At 34.4% G+C, this 24,152-nt stretch overlaps 1 protein-coding gene across 1 annotated transcript; it reads left to right on the plus strand.

Moving 5' to 3' along the window:
• Positions 1 to 1,994: 1,994 nt before the first annotated feature.
• Positions 1,995 to 4,040, plus strand: LOC115882110. Its single transcript, XM_030899954.1, has 3 exons — positions 1,995 to 2,169; positions 2,624 to 3,435; positions 3,495 to 4,040. Exons 1-3 carry the CDS (start codon positions 1,995 to 1,997, stop codon positions 4,038 to 4,040), a joined length of 1,533 nt encoding a protein of 510 aa, XP_030755814.1.
• The last annotated feature ends 20,112 nt before the right edge of the window (positions 4,041 to 24,152 follow it).

Raw genomic sequence — 24,152 nt, forward strand, 5'->3', positions numbered from 1 at the left:
CTGTTTCAATCAGGTCTGTTACAATCGGATCGTTTGATACTAGGTGTATCCTCGATCAAGGACTCTTACATACTAACCATTAAACTATGTTTATGGTATTATATAGGTATTAAATCTGCTTCGGTAACGACCTTTGTGAATATCACAGTCTTTAACAATAACAAGAAATCCATATTTGTCTTTCCAACATTCAGAACATATATCCTTAAACATGTTTATCGACATGTCTGTATTTACGTGATCATCATACACATGCCTAAGATTAGTATCATCTTGCTTGAAAAGTATCAACATATTAGCATTATCTCGAACCAATTGTTTAGGGATCTTTGAATAGGTCTGACAGAGGTAAAACGAGTCGATTGCATTGTGACGACCCATGCAAAAATAATTTCTAATTTTATCTTGTTTCTCACAAGCTACATCATCGAATATGAAGACAGAGTCGGGTTTGGCGTTTACGGGATCCAATACACTATCGTTATCGCTGTATCCGTAGTAATTAACACCTTTAATACGATCCAAAACCTGTTGCAAAAATGTGTATTTGTCTTGAAAGAGAGACTTTGAGTAAACATACACGTTCTCAAACCGAAGTCCGTTTGGATCTGTTAAAAGACTTAACATCACATTCGTTTTTCCTGAATTACTGGGGCCACAGATTATAGCCCTTATAGTATTTGGTAATAGATCGCTATGTCGATTTCTAGCATCACCCTGTGCGATATCGAAATTACAAACATCAATATCGATTTTCTGTTTAACTTTTCTCATTTTTTTTTTCACATATATACGATGTTTATTCGATCACGTCTTCAGTTGTAATGAGAACGTCAAAGGGTAAAGGTCTCTTAAATAGGGCTATCAATAAATTACCATTTGAACTTCATTTACCTGGTTACCAGTATTGTGGTCCGGGAACAAAGCTTGCTAAACGATTAGCTAGAGGAGATCCAGGCATAAACGAATTAGATCGAGCGTGTAAGGAGCACGATATCGCATACTCGAAAGAAAAGGATTTGAATCGACGACATCAAGCCGATAAAGTGTTGGAGGAAAAAGCGTGGGAAAGAGTTAAAGCTTTGGATTCTAATATCGGAGAAAAAAGTGCTGCGTGGCTTGTTACAAACGCAATGAAAACAAAACGAAAGCTTGGTATGGGTGTTAAACGAAAACCCTTCAAATCTTTTATTGTTAATAAAGTGAAGAGACATATTAAACATTATGGTAATGGCACCCTCAAGGATAATATTAAACTAGCACTGAGAGCAGCTCGCATGAGTGTTAAACAAGCTGGTGGTAGAAGAAAAGTTAAAGTACCTAGAGTTATCCCAGTACCTAAAGTCGGAGGAATTTTACCTCTTATTCCGCTCTTCGCAGGCCTAAGTGCTTTGGGAGCTCTTACCGGAGGCGCTGCTTCTGTCGCTAAAGCTGTTCAAGATAGCCGAGCGGCAAGAGATAAATTAAAGGAATCTCAACGACATAACGAAACCATGGAAGCCATTGCGTTGGGTAAAAGAGGAAGCGGATTATACCTTGCCAAACACAAGACAGGATATGGATTATTTCTTCAGAAGCAATTGCCAAAAAACTACCAATAAAGCTACCCAATCGACCTTTGTCTAACCTAGATATACAGAAATATGTAAAGAAATTAAAAATTGTCAACTTCAGAGGAGTATTTATGCGAAATGCTCTACCACAAACACCTAGAACGAACGAGTGCGGTGTTGTAAATTTGGACGAGATTGAAGGAGATGGAACTCATTGGGTAGCATATAGAAAAACAAGGGATAAAGTTGTGTATTTTGATAGTTTTGGAAATTTAAACCCACCAAAAGAAATTGTTCGATATTTCAAGAAATGTAAAATATATTATAATTACGACCAGTATCAAACATATAATACTTAAATTGTGGTCATCTTGCATTGTCCTTTCTCTATAATAATAAATAGTTATAAAAAGAACATGTGTTTTAATTCCAAACTCAGTCATGTCTCAGACATTCACACTGAAAGGTCGTTCTAGCTGTTTAAGCGTGGACATTAATCCTCCAATAGAACTCGATTCTAGATACAGTTATTCTCTAGCTCTGATATCTCTCAGTACCTGGAATTCAATACCGAATATCGAACCAGGTCGAAATAAGTTTCATTATTCTGTAGACGGTATAAAAAGCAAATAATTGAAATTCCAACAGGATCTTACGAGATTACCGACATTGAAGAGTATTTGCAAAAAGAGCTAAGTTCTAAGAGTAAAACCGTTATAAAGTTACACCTAATAATAATACACTAAAGTGTGAAATAAAGTGTATCTACGATATAGATTTTTCAACCTGAAGATAGTATTGGAAAAATATTAGGATTTTCACCGCAAGTTTTAGCTGCCAACAAATTGCACAAATCAGATATACCTGTAGGAAATTTTTTCCTGTGGTAACAATACGTATCGAGTGCAATATCATATCTGGATCGTATTACATTAATAATCCATCTCATACACTGTACGAGTTTAGTCCTAGCGTAGATCCTGGCTATAGTATAATTATCGAACCCAGGAATCTAATCTACCTTCCAGTAAATAGAAATTTTATTGATAACATTACATTGGATATATTAGATCAGGAATCAAGACCGGTCAACTTTAGAGGTGAAGATATTGTTATACGTTTGAGCTTAAAAAGAATGGGTTTAACTTTTAAACCTTACTATTTAAATACCAGATCACAGAGCAATCAATCAGTTAGTACTTGTACGCCGAAGCAGACGCTCACGTCAAGAGTATACTTCAGCTTCACCATATTATCAGCAAATATGGACTCCGTATCAGAAAAACTACAAATATTCCAACCGGTCAACGTAGATGAATCCATTGCTCGAGAAGAATGGCATACGTATCACCCGTTCACCAAATCATTTAAGAACAGCGATGAGATAGAAATTGTTATTAACCAACAGGATGTGTTTATGGATATTAGCCAAGCCGAATTATACATTGAAGCCAAATTTCTGGAAGAAGTATCGACAGTTGTGAAAACAGGAAAATGTTCCCTGACAAATAACGTTGGAGCATTTCTATTTGAATCGATAACGTATGAATTGAATGGAAAAGTAATCGATAAAGTACGAGATCCAGGGCTTATAAGTACCGTTAAAAGTCTTTTGTGTCTCAATCAAAATGAAAGTACTGCCCTTGATGTGGCGGGATGGAATTGGCCGAACGGTACTGTGAAATCATATGAACCACAAACGGATAATTTCAGTCTCCTAATACCGTTGAATTTCCTATTGAACGTCTTCTCCGATTATACTAGCGCAATTATGGGAACGCAGAAATTAAAGCTTGTACGTGCCAAAAAAGATGATAATTGTTATGTTAATTCAGAGGGAAACAAGAAAGCAGACATCACCATTTTGAATATCGAGTTAAGAGTAAAACATATCTACCCGAACGATTCTGTGAAATTAAAATTGTTTGAAGCAATTTCAAGGACAAACCGGTATTTATTGGATTTAGGAAATGGGAAATTCATGAACTACCTGCTCTACGACAAGCGAGAAAAGATGTATGGACAGTGAAGGCAGCATCTGAACGAGCGAGATATGTTGTTGTATTCTTCCAAGAAGATCGAAAAGATAACTATAAAGCTGATGGCACATATTTCGATAATTTGAAAATTACAGATGTCAAGCTTTATCTAAATTCCGAGGCCTACCCATATGAATCCCTAGATTTAAATTTCAAAACCAGACAGTTTACTAAAGCCTATTCCATGTATACGGATTTTCAAAAATCGTATTTGGGAAAGATCAATAGCGAACCTTTGCTAGATTTTACCGCTTTTGCCAGTCGAGCCCTATTTGTAATTGATTGTTCAAAACAAAACGAGGCTCTGAAAAGTAATGTGATAGATGTAAAGCTAGAATTTGAGAGTTCGGAAAATTTCCCCGAAAACACCCGAGCATTTTGTATCATCATATACGATCGAGTCATGGAATATTTACCTTTATCAGGACATGTTAGAACGCTAATTTAATCAGTTGCTGCAAGACATTGATACGATGAAGTTCGTTGTTATAGACGTACAAGGATTTCCCATCCCCGAATTTGAGGTTAAGGAATTATCCATATACGATGGAAAAGAAATGAAAACCTATACGTTTAAACCGAAGATTTGTTACAACCATCTGCCGATACACCATAAGAAGACGATAAATTATATATTTCACAATGTTCATGGAATCCCTTATAATTCAGGGTATTTACCCTATAAGGCGATGTATAACATAATACAGGAGGAATTGGAAGGTGTCGATATGGTTTTCGTTAAAGGATCTATTAAAAAGGAATTTCTGCTGTGCACATACAACGAAATGAATCTTGATCCACCCTGTATAGTGAACTTGGAATTTACTTCTGGACCTGTGCCGAAATTAGAACAATCATACAGTAATAATTGTAATTATCATAGACTAGAAATATGTTCTTGTACTGTAAATAATGCTCATATATTATATGATTATATTATAAACATTTTAACTCAATAAATTTAAATCTATTAATATCTTGTTTTTTTTTACTTATGCTTTTGAAGAAGAAGTGAAAGTGCTGAGATAATTCAAGATAGGAATTAGTATTGATTGGGAAGATTATTGAATATTGTTTACCTGTTTTTTATAATTTACTAGATGAGAGAAATGTGGAAAAATAAATACACAGTGAAATGAAAAATTGTTTTATTTAGAATAAATACTCTAAATATTTTTTTATAAAATCAGTCTTGTACAATATAAAAGATTGAAAAATGTTTTTCAGTACATGTGTAAAATAAATATATAATAAAAATGATTATTTATGTTAGGAAAAAATTACTAAATTTGAATGCAGCTATTTAAATGGTTGTAGGATATAAAGAAAAAAAAGGTTTGTTTAATAATTCTTTATTGATGAATATAACAAACGTATTAGTACAAACTTGATACAGTGTATCTTTATAACATAAGTGTTAATGTTTATCTGTGCCGTCTCTCTCTCTCTCTAGAGAACTGTTAAGACAGATAAAAAGTATTTTGCTGTTGTGGCGGATGCCAGAAATTATCCTAATAACATTCGTGTTTATGTAACATTATTTTCTATACACTATGTATAAAAATATACGTGACAGTATAAAATGATAATGTTTATCTACAACGTCTAACTAAAAGAACCTAAATCTAATATATACGTATGAGTACAGTTTGTATAGTAAACATACAAATACGTTAAAAAGTAACATTATTTTCTATACATCCTGTATAAAAAATATAACAAAAAGTATATAATGATGTGTTAGTACAAATAAAATATAAAAACATAATTTTCTACATAGTCTGTGCCAAGATTTAAATCCTACATATTTAATGATAAAACAATTAGAACTTAACTGAAATCTAATATAGGTTTATATAAGTACAGACTGTATAGTAAACATACAAATACGTTAAAACGTGTGTTAATACAAATATAAAATAGGTTCCCAATATAGATGGGTGTTAATAACAATTATTATAACTACTAAAAACACTATATATACAAAACTAAACATATTATAACTAAAAAGTATGAACTAAATACAGTTTTTCTCAATGTCTAACTTTTTAAAAACCAAACGGTAATGAACCACCTTCCTCGTCGAATTTCCGTTTTGTTGACAGCGGTCTGTATAGAGCTTTGTCTGCTGTGTGGTTATAACCTTGTGATCCCCAGTTCTCCGTATCTGCCTGTATATTATGGGGATAGGTTCGGGCTCTTCTGCTAAAACCATGGATTTGATGGTTTCAAAATTGATGGTTTGAGAGGCGTTGTAGTTTAGGGGAGAGACCTTTAACCTTACACGTTATGGAATACTCCCGGATTTAGGAGAATATACCTTATACGCGTAATTCTTAGGTCCTCCCATACAAACTCATCAATGTAGCTGCCCTCACCATACCCCTCAACTCATCGGTCATTTCACCGAGGAAATTTCCAAGTGGGATATCTTCTTCTTGTCCTGCCTTCGATAGGTAAATAACGCTATCTGTGTCTGTGTAAATAGCGTTATCCCCGACTTTTCAAGGTAACTGTATAATTTCAGCCGGGCCTGGGCTGTTGTGTAGGCTGCCAAACATACATTTACTGTTGGTAAAACATCGTACGCTTCATCCTTGAATACCCAGTTTACCAGCAGGGTATCGTCGTTCACAGGCACTATGGAGTTGACATCTGTTGCAGGGTTAGATAACATGGAAAACAAGACTTCTGGTCTGGTGACAATAGACGTCTTTCCCTGGTTTTCCCTCTGCCCTAACTTGCCCCAAACGATGTGATGACAGCTTTTCCAAGCTGCCTAAGACCAGGATTTACAGAAACCTTTTCCGGGTTTAGCGTAACGCCTTCCTTTTTCCAGGTATTCACGTACGTATTGATCTTTGGATTCGGGTGTTGTACAGTATGATGGCCAGCCTGACGATTCCTGTTTGATTTTCAGAAACTTACTAATGTACCCGTTGAACAAACCCCTTCTTTCGTCTCCGGATTATATTGGGTTACCTTATATTTCCATATTTCTTGAATGTCTAGTATTATATATCCTTTTTCCAACGCCTTCACCACTTCGTCAATAACCCACGTACCGCTAATTGTTCTTTCTTCATCACTATGTCTACATTCTTTAGCACCGACTTTTGCGCATGTGTAACGCAACACGAACGCAACGCTAACGCAACACGAACGCAACGCCAACGCAACGCTAACGCAACTCTAACGCAACGCCAACGCAACGCTAACGCAACACTAACACAGGCCCGATTGAAACAGACCTGATTGAAACAGACCTGATTGAAACAGACCTGATCAAGTGACTCATATTGACGGTCCTCCCCCTTCTCAAGCAAGATGCCGAGATTGTTTATATTCTCTCCGTCAACATAGCTAAACAGTCATTCAGTATCCAGACATGGCGGCGTTAAGTTCAGCTTTTATTATATTTGCCGTTATAGTGCAAAATACATTCTATATAAATAAACCGAAAGATGTTATTGAAGCTTTCGTATGTTTAAAAACAATGATACTACAACGAAGTGTAAATGGCCAGAAGCTTGGCAGAGATTAAATATAGCAATAACGGATCGGTGGAAGGTTTTCAAACGTCCATTATCGGAAGAAGAGACTAGGAATAAGACGAACATAAAATATAAAATAAGGGGTAATCTTTTCAAATAGAAAGTGTTGGAGATCAATCTGATTGGCAGATGCTACCCATCAATTTTAACGATAGTTCAACTATGAAAAATCAGACGTGTAAAAGGATAAGGAAGAACCTACAGTGATTTCATATATAGTTCTATTTTTGTATATAATTATGACGTTTATATCATCTGCTATAATAGTATTTAGTACCTGCGCCAAAACCTATCAAAAAGTAAATGTATTGCATACTTTAAATAAATATTAAAAAATTTGTATTTTTGTTTTCATTAACACCCTGTATCTATAAATATACATATTTCTGTTTGTGGTAAAGCGTGTTAGCGGTCTTATCCGGTAACTTCCGTGTATAGAAAACCAATTTAATCGCCGGTCGTATACATTTGGTCGCTTTTTAGTTCATTTCTAACTTCTAACGGTTTTGGAATCAAAGAAATTTTCTGTGTATTTTGAGTGTGTTTAGTGAAAAGGGCTTAAAAGTGTGTGATATCGAAGAGTGATTTTCGTGTGTTAAGTGGCTGTTTAACGGGTATAATGGATAATAACTGTAAACTCAGGTAGGTCCGGTATTTTTAAGGTCTCTGTGTGTTTTTATGGTAATAAACCTATTTTTTCGGCAAATTTGTACATGGGCCTATAGCGTGATGGTATATAGGGTTTATAGAAAAACATATTTTAGTTATTATTTTTATTCCATCTATAAGTTTTTAATGGTTCAAGCTTAAATTAATTTTTATTCCATAGTAAATTATTATTATAGCGTATTTTTCATTTTAAGTGATATTTTTCTGTTGGGATAAGGGTACATGGTATAGGGAAGACCACACCCCAATATGGCCGTTGTGTAAATATTTTAAAGTTACATGAAAAATAACCGATGTTTGCCGAAGTCGATGACAGATGACCAGCGGTTGTTTACCTGATTTAAATGAAAACTTTTCCTTTAATCTCTATTTTTATAGAAATCGTATCATAAATAGTTTAATTACTACTGTTTTGTTTTTAATAAACACCATTGTTAATGCATAATTAGTTAATAATACATTTTGGTATATTCTTACACCTGTGGTTAATAGGTATAATGCGTGGGAGTATTGATTAGATAGTCGTTATTTAATTGTACCTACCACAGTCTATACTGCTGAGACAGCTTTAAACCGATGAAGAACAATGGAGCCCAAATTACAGTTACCTTCTTTGAGCTACCCGATAGGTGGCGCTTTGGTAGTTCGGAGTTAGGCGCTAGATGGCGGTCGGCGACTACGTACAGCGTTGCCGGATGTATAATGAAATGCGACGTTGCCAAATCTAAAAATCAGAAGATTTAGGGAAATTACATATAACCCATGTTATAAGATTTACATAGGGTGGGCCGCTATGGACGGGAAAATTTCCCTAAATTTAGGGAGAAAATGGGGGTTGACCTTGGGCTCAAGTGGCCCCATACCTACTCCTACTAACTGCGCCAATTATATGTTGTAACCCTGAGCGGAAGGGTTGTGGATTTTCCAAGTAAACGCTTTGTAAGATTTTTAAAAATATTATTTTATTTAAAATAGAATATTTAAACTGAATACACTTGTTTTACTTTGAAAAATAAAATATTAAAAGAATAAAATAAAAGAAAAAAGAGAGAGAGAGTGTGGTATAAATCTTTGTAATGCTAACTCCTTAATTATTTGTGATCGTCCTTCAACTTCATTCCGATTCTGAAAACTTACTGAATTCAAAAGTCTTGTTCGGATTTTATCAATCCTGTTGTAGAAATTAAGTACCGATTCATTGTTCGATTGTCTAATAGTATTTAGTTCTTCCATTAATTGGGTATAGTGTTTTCTATCTGAATAAAGATGTAGGAGTAATTGTTTCAAAACATCCCATTCGTCTATAGGTTTATCGCGCATTTGTGCCTTAGCCTTTCCAGTAATTTTCGATATAACAAAGGCTAAAAGAGCATCATGGTTTTGCAAATTTAAAAGCGTTGTCGCAATTGGAAATAAACTCTGGTAAATCATTACGATAACCGTCTAAGGGTTTAGAAATTAAAGAACATAGAAAAGTAAGAGGTAACTTATCACTTATATGATCATTTAAATCATTGCCATCAGCATTGGAAGTAGTTCCATCATTAACAAATTCGTTAAGAGACATAATATTATATTAAATTTAGTATTTTTTTCAAAAAAAGAAAAAAGACGATATTATTTTTTGTACCTACCATGAAAATGTGCGGACACTCGATTTTTTGACAAATAGTAGGTTTGCAAAAAGTAATAAAAAAGAAAAGAAGCCAAACAAAGAGAGAAATAAATTAAAATAAATATAAGACCACAAAAAAAAAATAAAAAATAGGAAACAAAAACAGGAAAAAGAAAGGATCTTACTCTGATTCTTCTTTGTTGATTTCTGATTATTCTCAATCTCTGATCTCTGTACTTCTTGGGTGATTTGTGATTCGGTCTCTGGGTATCTCCCTGCTTTGTGCTGAACTTCGGGCTTGTCGAGGGTCTTCGAAAAGGTTTTCTCTTCACCAAAAGCTGCTTCACAAAGGACCAAAATTCTCTACTAACTGCGCCAATTATATGTTGTAACCCTGAGCGGAAGGGTTGTGGATTTTCCAAGTAAACACTTTGTAAGACTTTTAAAAATATTATTTTATTTAAAATAAAATATTTAAACTGAATACACTTGTTTTACTTTGAAAAATAAAATATTAAAAGAATAAAATAAGGCTAGAGAATATTAAATATGAATTTTGATTTAAGTTGTTACTTAAAAAAAAGGAAAAGAAAGGATCTTACTCTGATTCTTCTTTGTTGATTTCTGATTCTTCTCAATCTCTGATCCCTGTACTTCTTGGTGATTTGTGATTCGGTCTCTGGGTATCTCCCTGCTTTGTGCTGAACTTCGGGCTTGTCGAGGGTCTTCGAAAAGGTTTTCTCTTCACCAAAAGCTGCTTCACAAAGGACCAAAATTCTCTACTAACTGCGCCAATTATATGTTGTAACCCTGAGCGGAAGGGTTGTGGATTTTCCAAGTAAACACTTTGTAAGACTTTTAAAAATATTATTTTATTTAAAATAAAATATTTAAACTGAATACACTTGTTTTACTTTGAAAAATAAAATATTAAAAGAATAAAATAAGGCTAGAGAATATTAAATATGAATTTTGATTTAAGTTGTTACTTAAAAAAAGGAAAAAGAAAGGATCTTACTCTGATTCTTCTTTGTTGATTTCTGATTCTTCTCAATCTCTGATCCCTGTACTTCTTGGGTGATTTGTGATTCGGTCTCTGGGTATCTCCCTGCTTTGTGCTGAACTTCGGGCTTGTCGAGGGTCTTCGAAAAGGTTTTCTCTTCACCAAAAGCTGCTTCACAAAGGACCAAAATTCTCTACTAACTGCGCCAATTATATGTTGTAACCCTGAGCGGAAGGGTTGTGGATTTTCCAAGTAAACACTTTGTAAGACTTTTAAAAATATTATTTTATTTAAAATAAAATATTTAAACTGAATACACTTGTTTTACTTTGAAAAATAAAATATTAAAAGAATAAAATAAGGCTAGAGAATATTAAATATGAATTTTGATTTAAGTTGTTACTTAAAAAAGGAAAAAGAAAGGATCTTACTCTGATTCTTCTTTGTTGATTTCTGATTCTTCTCAATCTCTGATCCCTGTACTTCTTGGGTGATTTGTGATTCGGTCTCTGGGTATCTCCCTGCTTTGTGCTGAACTTCGGGCTTGTCGAAGGTCTTCGAAAAGGTTTTCTCTTCACCAAAAGCTGCTTCACAAAGGACCAAAATCCTCTACTAACTGCGCCAATTATATGTTGTAACCCTGAGCGGAAGGGTTGTGGATTTTCCAAGTAAACGCTTTGTAAGACTTTTAAAAATATTATTTTATTTAAAATAAAATATTTAAACTGAATACACTTGTTTTACTTTGAAAAATAAAATATTAAAAGAATAATATAAGGCTAGAGAATATTAAATATGAATTTTGATTTAAGTTGTTAGTTAAAAAAAGGAAAAAGAAAGGATCTTACTCTGATTCTTCTTTGTTGATTTCTGATTCTTCTCAATCTCTGATCCCTGTACTTCTTGGGTGATTTGTGATTCGGTCTCTGGGTATCTCCCTGCTTTGTGCTGAACTTCGGGCTTGTCGAGGGTCTTCGAAAAGGTTTTCTCTTCACCAAAAGCTGCTTCACAAAGGACCAAAATCCTCTACTAACTGCGTCAATTATATGTTGTAACCCTGAGCGGAAGGGTTGTGGATTTTCCAAGTAAACGCTTTGAAAGACTTTTAAAAATATTATTTTAGAGAGAGAGAGAGAGAGAGAGAGAGAGAGAATCGAATGACGAGTTGTCAACGAAAATATTAGTTTTTATAATAGGTTTAATTGCTTTATTTGAATTTTTTTTTAATAACCGCTAGAGTCCTCTATTTCTTTAGTAATTTCTTCATGGTATACTTCTAGCATGCATTCAAGAATCTCATTTTGTGTTATTTTGGATGTTCCTTTAAAAACTTTTGATGAATCAATATGACCTTTGAGAGTCTTGTCTTATTCTGAGCTAAAATTTATTAATTCCGGAAATATGCCTTTATTTTCTGAAGTCTCCTTTTCATCATGGCCTCTCAGAGCTAACTCAAAGGCACCACAAAAAAGAACGCAATTTATTATTTGATTTAACACATATCGATTTTTATCAACCTGTTTGTTTTGTTCAATTAATTGGTTGCGATATGCGGTGTTTAACTGTGTTTTAATGTTTATTTTACAAAGCATAGAAAAATTAAAAATATTGTTCATGTGTACCTTTGCTTTTTCATGCGAGTTTGATTTTTCATTTTTTCTCAGACATGAACAAGATCATCTGTCCCTTTTCGACACCAAGTTTCCTCTCCTCCAAACAAAACACACACAAAACAAAATAATCTGTTAATTCGTACACCCGCACACCCAAATATATTTTGCATAAATATTGATATTAAATTTACGGTAACGCACTTTTTGTTCACCTTGAGTTTTCTCTATATTTAAATTGGGCAACGGTCGTCCTAACTCCTTAATTTCCAGTTTTTGTTCCAAGGACAAACTAGAAAACGGGTTATCCCTTAAAAAACCAATTTTATTCATTATTTAACTAAAAGAGTCCGAATATAAAACAGCAAAAAAAGCACCGAAAACGTCAGCCAAATAACCGATACGATACCGATAAATACCTACGAAACGAATGATGCAAAATCCAAACAAAAACAATAACACGTACTTTTTGCTCATTCTCATTGGTTAAGAGTCCGTCCCAAATCTGCTGTGTCTTTATTGGTCTTTACGCATTACTTCAAGGTTATTTCCTACGGTTATACCAGAGAAGAACAATCGTAGAGAAGCGACAAAAACCGTCGGCACTATTGAAGTAGGGGGGACCAAGTTTTGTGACCTTCAAATTGGCGTACGTGACAGATAGCATGTTTATAGTAGTTTATGTTTATAGCTACACTGAGAGAAATTCTGCAAGAAAAGCTGCACACTGAAAAAACATGTGTTCGGTAAAAAATATATTAGAAATATTTAGGAATCATATTGAATAGTAACTATCTTTTAAGATTTAACGGGTTTCCGCGATTTGTGACCGCGATATCTAACCTATTCCTTTTAGAGAGACATTTTCAAATCGTATCTGATAATATTGTTTGCTTCGAAATTAATATTTGAAAGTGTGTTTTTAAGTAAAACAATTTTAAGAAAAATTCTAATATTTATCAGCTGTTAGCACAAGCGTTAAAACAAACCAAAAAGTAAATAACATGATTACAGTTGAGGATTGGAACTGGGGTATTACAACAGCAAAATAAAACACTAATTCACCACAATACACCAAAACACTTTACTTATGCAGTGCATCAGCAGATTATTAAAAAACATAATATTATCTTTATAATATGAGAACATAGGTGGTAGATTAAATTTACAAGAAAGAAAACCCAGAAAAGATTCAGCGGTTCTAAAATTGTAAGCAATTTTTTTTTTATTTTCAAAGTATCTCGGTTATTCTGGACTTCTGGAACGGTAACGACAAAATATGTTTCATTTATCGAGGTCTACCAGCCCTGAAAATATTTGCACTTATTTAAGACTCACTCTATATATTAAAAAATCATATTTTACATAAAAACCATATTACATTTAAAGATAATGCGGCGACTTTTTAAAAGGTTAGGAAAAATTATAAAAAAAAGATGGTAAAAATTAAAAAGAAAACTGCAGCGTACGGCTGCTCTTCGTCTGGTGAACAATAGGTGTAGGTTCATTTAATTATTTTTGCATATTGTTGGGCACCACTTAATTTAAGCCAAGTTAAGGTGATATTTAAAAAATTAAGAAAATTACCACAGGCTAAAGATGTTCAGTAATGATATATCTCAAATTAAAACAACAAAATTTAATAAAAAACTATGTACATTTATTAATAATTAAATAACTCCAGTTTGAAAGTGAATTAAAAGGTCATTTAAAAAAACAATAAATTAATATTATATTGATACAGCGAAACTTAAATTAAATATTACTAAAGATAAATCATCAAACGTAATCGTTTGTTTAAGTTTCATCAAAAAAGAGGTTTCAGTTTAAGGTAAGTTTCAGTAGAAAGTTAAGAAAAAGGCTAAAAAATTCTAAAGCAAAACGTAAATGAGTACTTAGCTTTTGCTCTGAAGTTGTAGTCAATCAGTGTTGATTTGGTGTCGTACTCGGGCCCATATCCATTACGTAACTGCTTCAAACCATCAGAAAACTTGTAAATTTGCGGAAAAAGGGAAAACTCGTCAATTTCACACCAGCCTCCAACAGGGAACCTTCACGGAACCATTCATAAAAACCAAAAACTGCTCAAAACTTCGGCTCAAAAAAAAACTACTGCTAAATCTTCTTAAAAAAACACGTCCAAAAAATTACTCCAAAAAAATACTTCAAAAAAACTCCCAAAATGTCAAATCTTCCCCTTAAGTTGGTAAGGGACACACTCGCAGGGCTATTCTCCGCCACATACGATGTACCAAAAAAACTTTTCAAAGAAGACGAGAACCACCCTGGGACTTCACCAGTGGTTGAAATGGAAGTGTCGAAAAATCCGAATAAAACGTTAAAATTCTGCCAGAGATTATCTTTTGAAGACAAAAAATCAACACACACCAAACTGTGCCCGAAATTAGGAAACTTCAAGAAAGTTATTAATAACATTTAAAGAAAAATTTAAATAATAATATAAATGGCAACCCTGCGCCACCACATCGAACGGCATTCACGGTACTACCAAAATTGCAGCGGTACCGACTAGGGATGGGCATTATTTGCTTAAATTCTGCTAGAGATGTAGCGCAAAAATAAGAAATTATTTTAGGCTGCTACAATAACACAACTCTAATTAGCGCCACTATTGAATTATATATGCGATAAAATATTTAATTTTCTAATAGTTTTCTTATCTTTTTGTTTTATTTTGAGGTCCCTATTCGTATATTTTATAGTATAGAATATTTTCAGCCTGATAAAGAGTTTTAGAGCATAGTCTTTTGGAAATTGAGGACATGGATGTTCCAAATGCTCTTTGTTCATCAGACTATACAGTTTTTGTGAAATTGATGGCCCAGTACTAATATTCTCAAAACTAGAATTAAATATTTTTTCTAATTCATATATATATATTTCACAAAATATTCGGGAGGAGATCGCAGCCCGCCGTATATGGAACTATTATCAAATGCTTTGAAATGTATCAGTAAAGTATTTACACTTAAATTATGAAATTGTTGGCAGTAGAGTTCACAATTCTCACAATCTTTATGATTGTCTAAAGTTTTTTTTAATATATCCACAAACATAATTGAATGCATTTTGAGTACGAATGTTGCTGTCGTTCCTATAATTATAATCCGTAAGACCAATTGCAGCTTTAGGTTTTGATATTATGGGATCATGTATTTCGGGTATGTTTATTGATTTTACATCCATTAATACATGGTCTAAATCATTTTGGCAATTCATAGCATTGCTGTGCATATAATTTTGACAAAAGTTTTTTAAAGGCCCTTTGAAATTGTATGGGTGTTGGGTTCATATTATTACCATTTTGTTGTCTAATACTACCAAAAAAGTTTTCAATACAATCCGTATTTACCCTTCTTCTCAAATATTTAAAATTCAGTTTAGAGAGTTTATTCCATATTATTTTAATGCTTCTTATGGTAGTGGCCCAACATCTATGAAATTTCACATTATTGGTAATGTCTTCGTTTTTATTATTTATTATTTATTATTTTCAGTTTGCTGAGAAATTCCAAAGTAGAATTTAAAAAATCTACTTGAAGTTGAGATCCATCAAATGTATTTTTATATTTTTCGGAATTTTTTAATGAAAATGAATTTAAAATGTCAAAAAGATTATTAAATTTTTCAATAACTTGAACAGTTGCAAAGGCATCGGTAGGAAGTGCACCCAAGGAAATATATGTGTTCATTCCACTAGCAACTGTATGGCTCAAAACTTGGGGAGCAAGACTAACTCTCATTTTTTCAACGGTAGATGGGTATAAATGAGAATTAGTCAATTTAGGTGCACACCTGTAAAACTGTTGTTTGTCTTTTTCATAAAAACTTTGAATATACTTCCAATTTGTGTTTTTATCGTCAAATTGAAAGGAATGTTTAATGAGGGTGTTTCTCGTCGCTTTAATCAAATGACATGGGTCAAATACATAAACAAGTTTTTGTTCCTCTATTTGAAATTCTGAACATTCAGATGTAATTCCAAAGAAAACAAGCTCAATGAAGTTTCCGCCCATATCACTTGCAATTGCCTCAACTTGAAAACCAATGGCTAATAATTTTAGAACACAATTTTCTAAGATAGGCTTAAGATCATTTGCCTTTAATGTCGTTCCTATGATAAAAAATGCTATAGGTTGCTTCCACGAAGAATATAAACCCCTAGCCATAATGACCAAGGCGTTTTTACATATAGATGTATTTTTTTTTATTTTCGCCTATATAACAAGGCTTTTAATTTAAACCCCCTTTTCACAAGGGGCAATTTATTAATTTTGCAAAAGGCAGTTTTTAATAATTAAACGCTAACAATGTTTACCTCCCACTCCAAATTTTTAGGCGGGATTCGTTTTGTCGCTTCTCTACGTTTGTTCTTCTCTGGTTATACCACGTGAAGCGCCTGGATACTGGGCTAGGCGCAAAGACTACGTGCTCGATTATTTCGGTTGTGTTCAAATATTTGGGGGCTTTGGAATCTTGAAATCGACTACGTTCCAAGTTCATTTTTTGTTCGCTAGTAATATAGGAAATTATGAATTTATCATTCTAATTTTTAAACGGGTAGGGCCATGGCACTGTGGCCCTACCCCAAGAGCCGCCACTGGCAGGTATTGGATTTATATCTGTCAGAAATTTTGAAGGTGTTTTCTCGGGTGAAATTCCTGACGACCCAGGAACAGGTGACTGCCTATACTGGATTTCTTTCTCAGTAACTTCAGCAGTGCCTTCAGGTGTTACAGATTGTAAGGTACTATTTACATCCGCAATTGCGTAAAAATGATCAGAAATCACAGCTGGATCTAGCGGAAATATTCCAGTCGCTCTAAATCCGGATAAAGCAGTTTAGACCGATGCTGCTTTGCCCCCGGCTTTGCCAGTCAGCTCCCCTGCCTGGAGGCGGCCTATCTTTCGCCCCGGATGGTGTATTATCCACTGCCTTGATTCTTTCTTTCTTCAGATAATGCTTTAGTGGCTTAAAAAAAGAAGTCGTGTGACTTGGTAAAAAAATCAAAATAATATCGTTTTCTTCGGCATACTGCAGCATTTCAAAACAATTTCGGTATGCCCATCCAGAATTAAAAGTGTCTTTCCTGGCGATTTTCTCGGGATAAAATGTTCTTTCAGCCACTTGAACAACTCAGATGTAATAAATGAGGATTTTGAGTTCATATAAACTTTTGCACCTGCAGGTAAACCGTCACCAAATTCTTTCTTCTCCCAAACGCCTTTAAAAATTATAACGGGTGGAAGAAATCAGCCTTCAGCGCTACAACATGCTATTATACACACGTTTTTACCCCTTTCAGAAGATATTATGGTGTGAACATCTTTAGCTCCTTCAGTTGCAATCACGGGACCAGCTTCATTATTTAATTGAAATCCCGTTTTATCCATATTGAAAATGTTTCCGGGGTTGTCAAAAAAGTGGAATTCATTATAGACTTCAGAAAGCAGATTGAAAAATGCATTGGCTTCTTCTCTGTTCGTTCCTTCACTTCGTGCAAGGAATATCCCTTGAGACTGTGTGATGCTCAATTCCATATTTCTTCTTAAGAAAGAAGATAGCCAGTCGTAACCTGCCATACGGGTTTCGCGATTGAAGCGGTGCTTAATTCCTAACATCTCAGCGAACTGAAACGCTAACGATCGTAGTGATTCCCTATCAATCGCAAATCCGGCCTTTTCCATTTTTTTGTACATGCTTAACGAGCCTCTTTTCATTTTCTATTCCCAATAACGCTTGTGGACCCAACGGTAACTCTGCAACAAACCCCGTACGCCTTCTTCGCCGCAAAGTTCGAGACGGGATCCCATAAATACGTGCAGCTTCATTTACTCCTATTTCTCTTTTATTCAATCTTAAGTGCAATTTCCAAATTTTCCTGCGTCCATTGCCGTCTTATTGGAGCAGTAATCTTCCGGGTGTACCTTGTCGGCATTGTACTACTTCGAAATAAAACATGAAGAAATATTGTGTTGAGTTTATTGCGGGGCATCTATCCTTTTTGTACGGTAAAGATGCCCCACCTGTTAGCCTGGAACAGCCAAACCGAAATCAGCAAAATAACTCAATTATATCCGTTTCTATTATATAGTCACTTAAAAATGTGATATATTACCTTTTTTCTTGTTTGCAAGCAAAAATACGGGTATTTCGGTTGAATTTTGACACTCACTTGTTGCTACAGCTTGTAAACAATACCTAGATTACGGCACTGACGCCACCTATCAAAATTTTGACCAACTTCGGCTTGCTGGGGCATCTATACCGGTGGGACATATCTCCCGGAATTATCTTAATATGCTTTCGTGATGTTTCAGTGCCTCAAACCTAAGTTGGCAACTTGCGTGCACATTGTCATACAAATAGTTTATTTTGAAAATCTCTTCCGCTTTCAATTCAAGAGCTTCATCTTTCCAGTTTGTCACGTTGGAACCCGCTTTATAGTAAACTTTTCGATTTTTGGCTTATTATCAACTACAAACGATGCAATTGATTGTAGTAAATTCAATTTTTTTGTAGTACTAATAATTAGCCAGAAAAAGTAAACAATTGTGCGCAGTGTAATAAAGAATAAAAATATTGTTTTAACAAATGTCTAAAAATCTTCAAAATCGTTTGTAGTTTTATGTAGTAGCAAAAAAACTCAACGAAATATTCTTTAAATTAGAGAATTATAGTAAAATTTGGAAATTAACATAGTTTGACATAATGTTTTTAGTTGTATACAAACTACAAACGATGCAATTGATTGTAGTAAATTCAATTTTTTTGTAGTACTAATAATTAGCCAGAAAAAGTAAACAATTGTGCGCAATGTAATAAAGAATAAAAATATTGTTTTAACAAATGTCTAAAAATCTTCAAAATCGTTTGTAGTTTTATGTAGTAGCAAAAAAAATCAACGAAAGTTTCTTGAAATTAGAGAATTATAGTAAAATTTGGAAATTAACATAGTTTGACATAATGTTTTTAGTTGTATACAAACTACAAACGATGCAATTGATTATAGTAAATTCAATTTTTTTGTAGTACTAATAATTAGCCAGAAAAAGTAAACAATTGTGCGCAATGTAATAAAGAATAAAAATATTGTTTTAACAAATGTCTAAAAATCTTCAAAATCGTTTGTAGTTTTATGTAGTAGCAAAAAAAATCAACGAAAGTTTCTTGAGATTAGAGAATTATAGTAAAAATTGGAAATTAACATAGTTTGACATAATGTTTTTAGTTGTAAACAAACTACAAACGATGCAATTGATTGTAGTAAATTCAATTTTTTTGTAGTACTAATAATTAGCCAGAAAAAGTAAACAATTTTGCGCAATGTAATAAAGAATAAAAATATTTGTTTTAACAAATGTCTAAAAATCTTCAAAATCGTTTGTAGTTTTATGTAGTAGCAAAAAAAATCAACGAAAGTTCGTGGTAATGATTTATCCGATGGACTAACAATGGACTGCTTCGATTCCCAAAGAAAAACCAACGTCGAAGGACCACTCTTTCGAGAATAACCCCACAAATTGAAATCACTACTTTATTTATTAAATTATAAATAACTCTTCACAATAACAAATATTAAAATTGATTAAAAATGTTAATGTGGGAGGAGTAATTCCAATAAACTTTGGAACAGAACTTGAAAATTTGTTAAAATAAAAATGCGAATTGGCGCTATGAAATAATGCTGCTTCCAGCAAGAATAAAGGGCTACTGATTTATAAAAATGAAATAATACTGCACAGCGTTGCCAGGTGTCGGAAATGAAATTATGGATCAATGTAGATGAAATTATCGAATTTATCACAAAATTATGTTACAAGCCATATATTTCGTTCTTCTGAGGGAATTATCTAAAAAATATAATGATAGCAATAAATTTGGATCCTATTTTTTGTTGGTTTAACTTATTTTTAATAGGTTTCAAACGTATTTTCTCAGTCAGTTTTATGATATCGGGGTCTGGTTTCTCTTCTGCCCGTATTTTTAAATCGGAATTACTTGATTCGTCGCGAATATTTAGTGCTCTAGACCCTGCCATTCTTTTAAACTTTAAAACCATTTGAGTCATTTTGCATTAACTACCTTAAAGTTAATTTATTTATCATAAAAATATAGTTCATGATAGATAAAACATTAATTATGGCAGGTTACCAAATTATGTTACAATTATCGATTATGGTACAGATTTTTTTTGGGAAAATTTTGTTCCAAAATTATGTTACAATTCGATAATTATGTTACATCTGGCAACACTGATACTGCACGACGCCGACCGCTCGTCGCTATGCGGTATCATCACACGGCTTTTCAATCAATGGGACATGTATTCCACAACTTTACTAGTCCTTGTTCGGTCTTTATAGGTTTTAAACAATTGTCATTTATCAGTAATGCTAACTTTTTTTGCGATTTTGGTCGGTTATGTATATTTTCAATATCAGGCTCTTTTTTTGCATAATGACTAGATTTTTTATTTTTCAAGACCTCCCCATTCGTCTTGTAAATTTAAGTAGTCATAATCTTGGTTACTTATAGTAGTACGGATAGGTTTATTATTATTATTGTTAACATTTATAGGGCTTAAGGAATTAATAAAATTATTACGGGTATTAATAGTACTATTAGGAGTAGATGTAAAATTAGCATGCATTGATGGTAACTCTTGAATTATTTTGGTTAAATTTTTTCCTTTTTCTTTTGATTTTATTGAATTCGATTCATCGAAATCTTCCTCATAATGGGTTGTGCAAAATTCAGCCATACTCGTATTAATATCAGTGTCTTCATTATTTTCATTATGAACGTCATAATTTTTATTCGTTTTTAAAATATTACTCAAGTCTTCTAATAGACTGCTAGACACAAAAGTATTCACTGGTGGTATATTGTTATCACTAGCAGTTGCATTGCCAGATGTGGTTGAATTAGTATGTACTTCCGTAATGTTTTTATTACTAGCAGATACATCAAATTTATTTAAATCTTCGTAACTTTTGGAAAGATCAGTTGTTAGCTCAGTAGTATTTTAGCCAATAACACTCGTATCAATATTATTAGAAGTAGTTTTGTAATGCTTATTACACATAGCAGCAAGCAATTTCATTGTACCTCTTAACACATCCAGATGGGTCTTCAAAAAGGCGACAAGAGAATTATTTTTTTCGTTACAAAATACATAATTTTTAACATCTTTAAAGTATTCTTCACTAATTGCCGAACTTGCTGTCATAACCGATGCCACGTCTACTGTTTCATTATAAAATAATTTCGGAATAATAGCGGTCCATAATAAAAAATACTTACACAGTTTTAAAAGTCTTTCAGCAAAATCTTTATTGACATAGTCGTTAGGGGTTTTACCGTTCATATTGTTCTGACATTTAATTTTTATATGTTCTAAATCTTTTTTAATTAGTCTAATTATTTCAGATTTTTTTACTTGACTTTAATTCAATATCTTCATTTATAGTAGACATATTGGCAAATAAATTATCAGTGGGAAATTGAGACAGGCTCTCACATCCAGATTTCATCAAATCCAATAGTAGATTCTTATACAGCAAACATATATTTGTGTCATTTATCTTGGTAGTCCGAGTAGGCAACAGTAAGCACAGCTGTTAAAATATTGTCAAGAAAAATGGCGCATCCGCCAGAAATTAAAAATGTATTACTGGTTGCCTGCACAACCGCAACGTATCCGCCAGAAATTAAAAGACTTTTTCAGGCGCCATCTTTTAGTCAAGTCGAGAAGTAAGGGAATCAGACAATAGAATTGTCTGGTATGAAGAAGTACGCTTTCCGAGAATTGGGGAAATTTCGAGAAGCAGTCAATAGAGTATATAAGCCGGAGCCATCGACAACTGAGACAGTTTTTGAAATTTGAATATACCGCGTGGAAATTGAAAATCGGACAATTTGGTGAAGGAATCTTATAAATAGTTAGTTTGTTGTGTGTTATAAGTTAGTAATTGTGTATAAAGTGAGAAAATAAATTCGTTAAGTATTTTATAGTGAGTTTAAATTAGTGGACCCACGGAATCCGTAACAATTGGTGTCAGAAGTGGGATTCAAGAGGATTTTAAGAAGAAATTAAGTGGATTGGAAGATTTTTAGACCGAATTGGAGTATTTTTTATGGTTGGTACAAGGGAGCAAGCGAAGAAAATGGAGGAAGTAAGCAAATTATTGGGCGATTTTATGGAGAATATGAGAAGAGAGAAGGCAGAAGAACAAGAAAGACTACGTAAAGAACGAGAAGAAGAGCGAGCCCGACTAGAAAAAGAGAAAGCAGAAGAACAAGACCGCTTACTGAAAATTCTAAAAAATCAAGACAAAATTTTCGAAGATTTGAAAATCCAACGACAACAAGACAAACAAGAAGAACAGGACCGGCTTGAGAAAATTTTCGAAGATTTGAAAGTTCAACGACAGCAAGAGAAACAAGAAGAACAGGACCGGCTTCAGAAAATCTTAGAAAATCAAGAAATTCGACTTCAGAAAAGGTTGGGGGAACAGCAACAAGCAATGTTGGAAGTACGTTGCCAGGAACAGCAGAACCACTTCCAAGAAGCCGTAGAAGATCTTGAGGAACGCCTTCAGCAGAAGATAGAAAGATTGGAGATGGACCTACAGAAGACCAAGGTACAAGTAAGGACACCTGGCGTTCATGGAACTGCGAACCTCAAGGCCCCGACCTACGATGGACAAACGACATGGACAATGTACAAACCAACCAAACCAAACCAACATCGACGCCAACTTTACCAGGCCCAGATCAAGACACGCCTGCAGAGGTCCGGAGAGAGTCTGCAGGAATTTGAAGCAGACTTACGTCGGCTGGTACACCTGGCATATCCAGAAGCACCGGAAGGATTTAGGGAGGAACTCGCTGCTCAGTGCTTTATCAGCGGACTGAGGGACAACGAATTACAGAGGGCGCTGCAAATATCCCGATTTTCTACCAGCAGCGAAGCACTGGTCAGGGCGCTGGAAATCGAAGCTGCATTTAGCGCCATCCCTAGACCGAAGATAAGATCGGTAACGGTTGAGGAACAGCCCGGAAGTTCTCACATACGTTTGGAGGAGATGTTTAGTAAACTATGTGAGTTACTAGTGAACAAGAGTAGCAACAACACCCAGACAGAGAGCTATAGAAGATCACAGGACATAAGGTGCTTTAGATGTGGCAGGAATGGCCACATCAAACGGGATCGCGTTCAAATGCGATCCCGTTCACCATCCAGAGAACGTAGGCACCAGGAAAACTAAAATCAGTCAATACTAAGGGGCGAGTATTGACTGGGGAGAACAGAGCCCCCAGGATTTTTTCCATTAGAAGTCTAGGAAGAACCGCTGACAGTTTGGTGATCGACGGGAAAGTCAATGGAAAGGGAATCCGAATGACAGTGGACACTGGCGCTATGGTTTCGTTGGTGCGGGCTAACTCAGTGCAAGGATTGAAGCTGATGCCTCTGAGAAGAAGAGTATGTTTACGTACAGTTACGGGGGAAATGGCCGTTGTACGGGGAGAGGCTATCGTCGAACTGATGTTAGGAAATTTGAAGTTCCAGCATAGCGTTTTAGTGGCAGATATTGAAGATGACTTCATCTTGGGCATGGATGTGATTCGTCAACATGGATTTTCGTTCGATCACCAGAGAAATATCCTGAATATCGGAAATGAAGAGTTTATGTTATCTCCAGACGAGGGACCAGGAAGAATGGATGTAAGATCAGCGGAAACTGTGGTGATACCTGGTAATACCGAGAAGATCGTATTCGGTAAAGTGGAGAAAATCGCTGGGTGCTGTGTTGGACTGGTACAAAGTAGCGACAAGAAACAAGATAGGTACTTAGTAGGAAAATCATTGGTGAACACCGACAAGAATATACCGATCAGAATTGCGAATGTTTTCCCGAATTGTGTCAAGATCCAAAAAGGTGACAAGATAGCCATCTGCGAACCTGTAAGAAGTGTCACCCGATGTGATGAAGTGTCGTCAGCTGTTACACAAAAGGCATCCCAAGAAACACTAAAACATCTAGAGCAGCCATGGGATCACCTAACATCTGAGGAGAAACA

The sequence above is a fragment of the Sitophilus oryzae genome, unplaced genomic scaffold (genome assembly GCF_002938485.1).
Source record: "Sitophilus oryzae breed Bouriz unplaced genomic scaffold, Soryzae_2.0 scaffold_175_pilon_pilon, whole genome shotgun sequence".
Lineage (NCBI taxonomy): Eukaryota > Metazoa > Arthropoda > Insecta > Coleoptera > Curculionidae > Sitophilus > Sitophilus oryzae.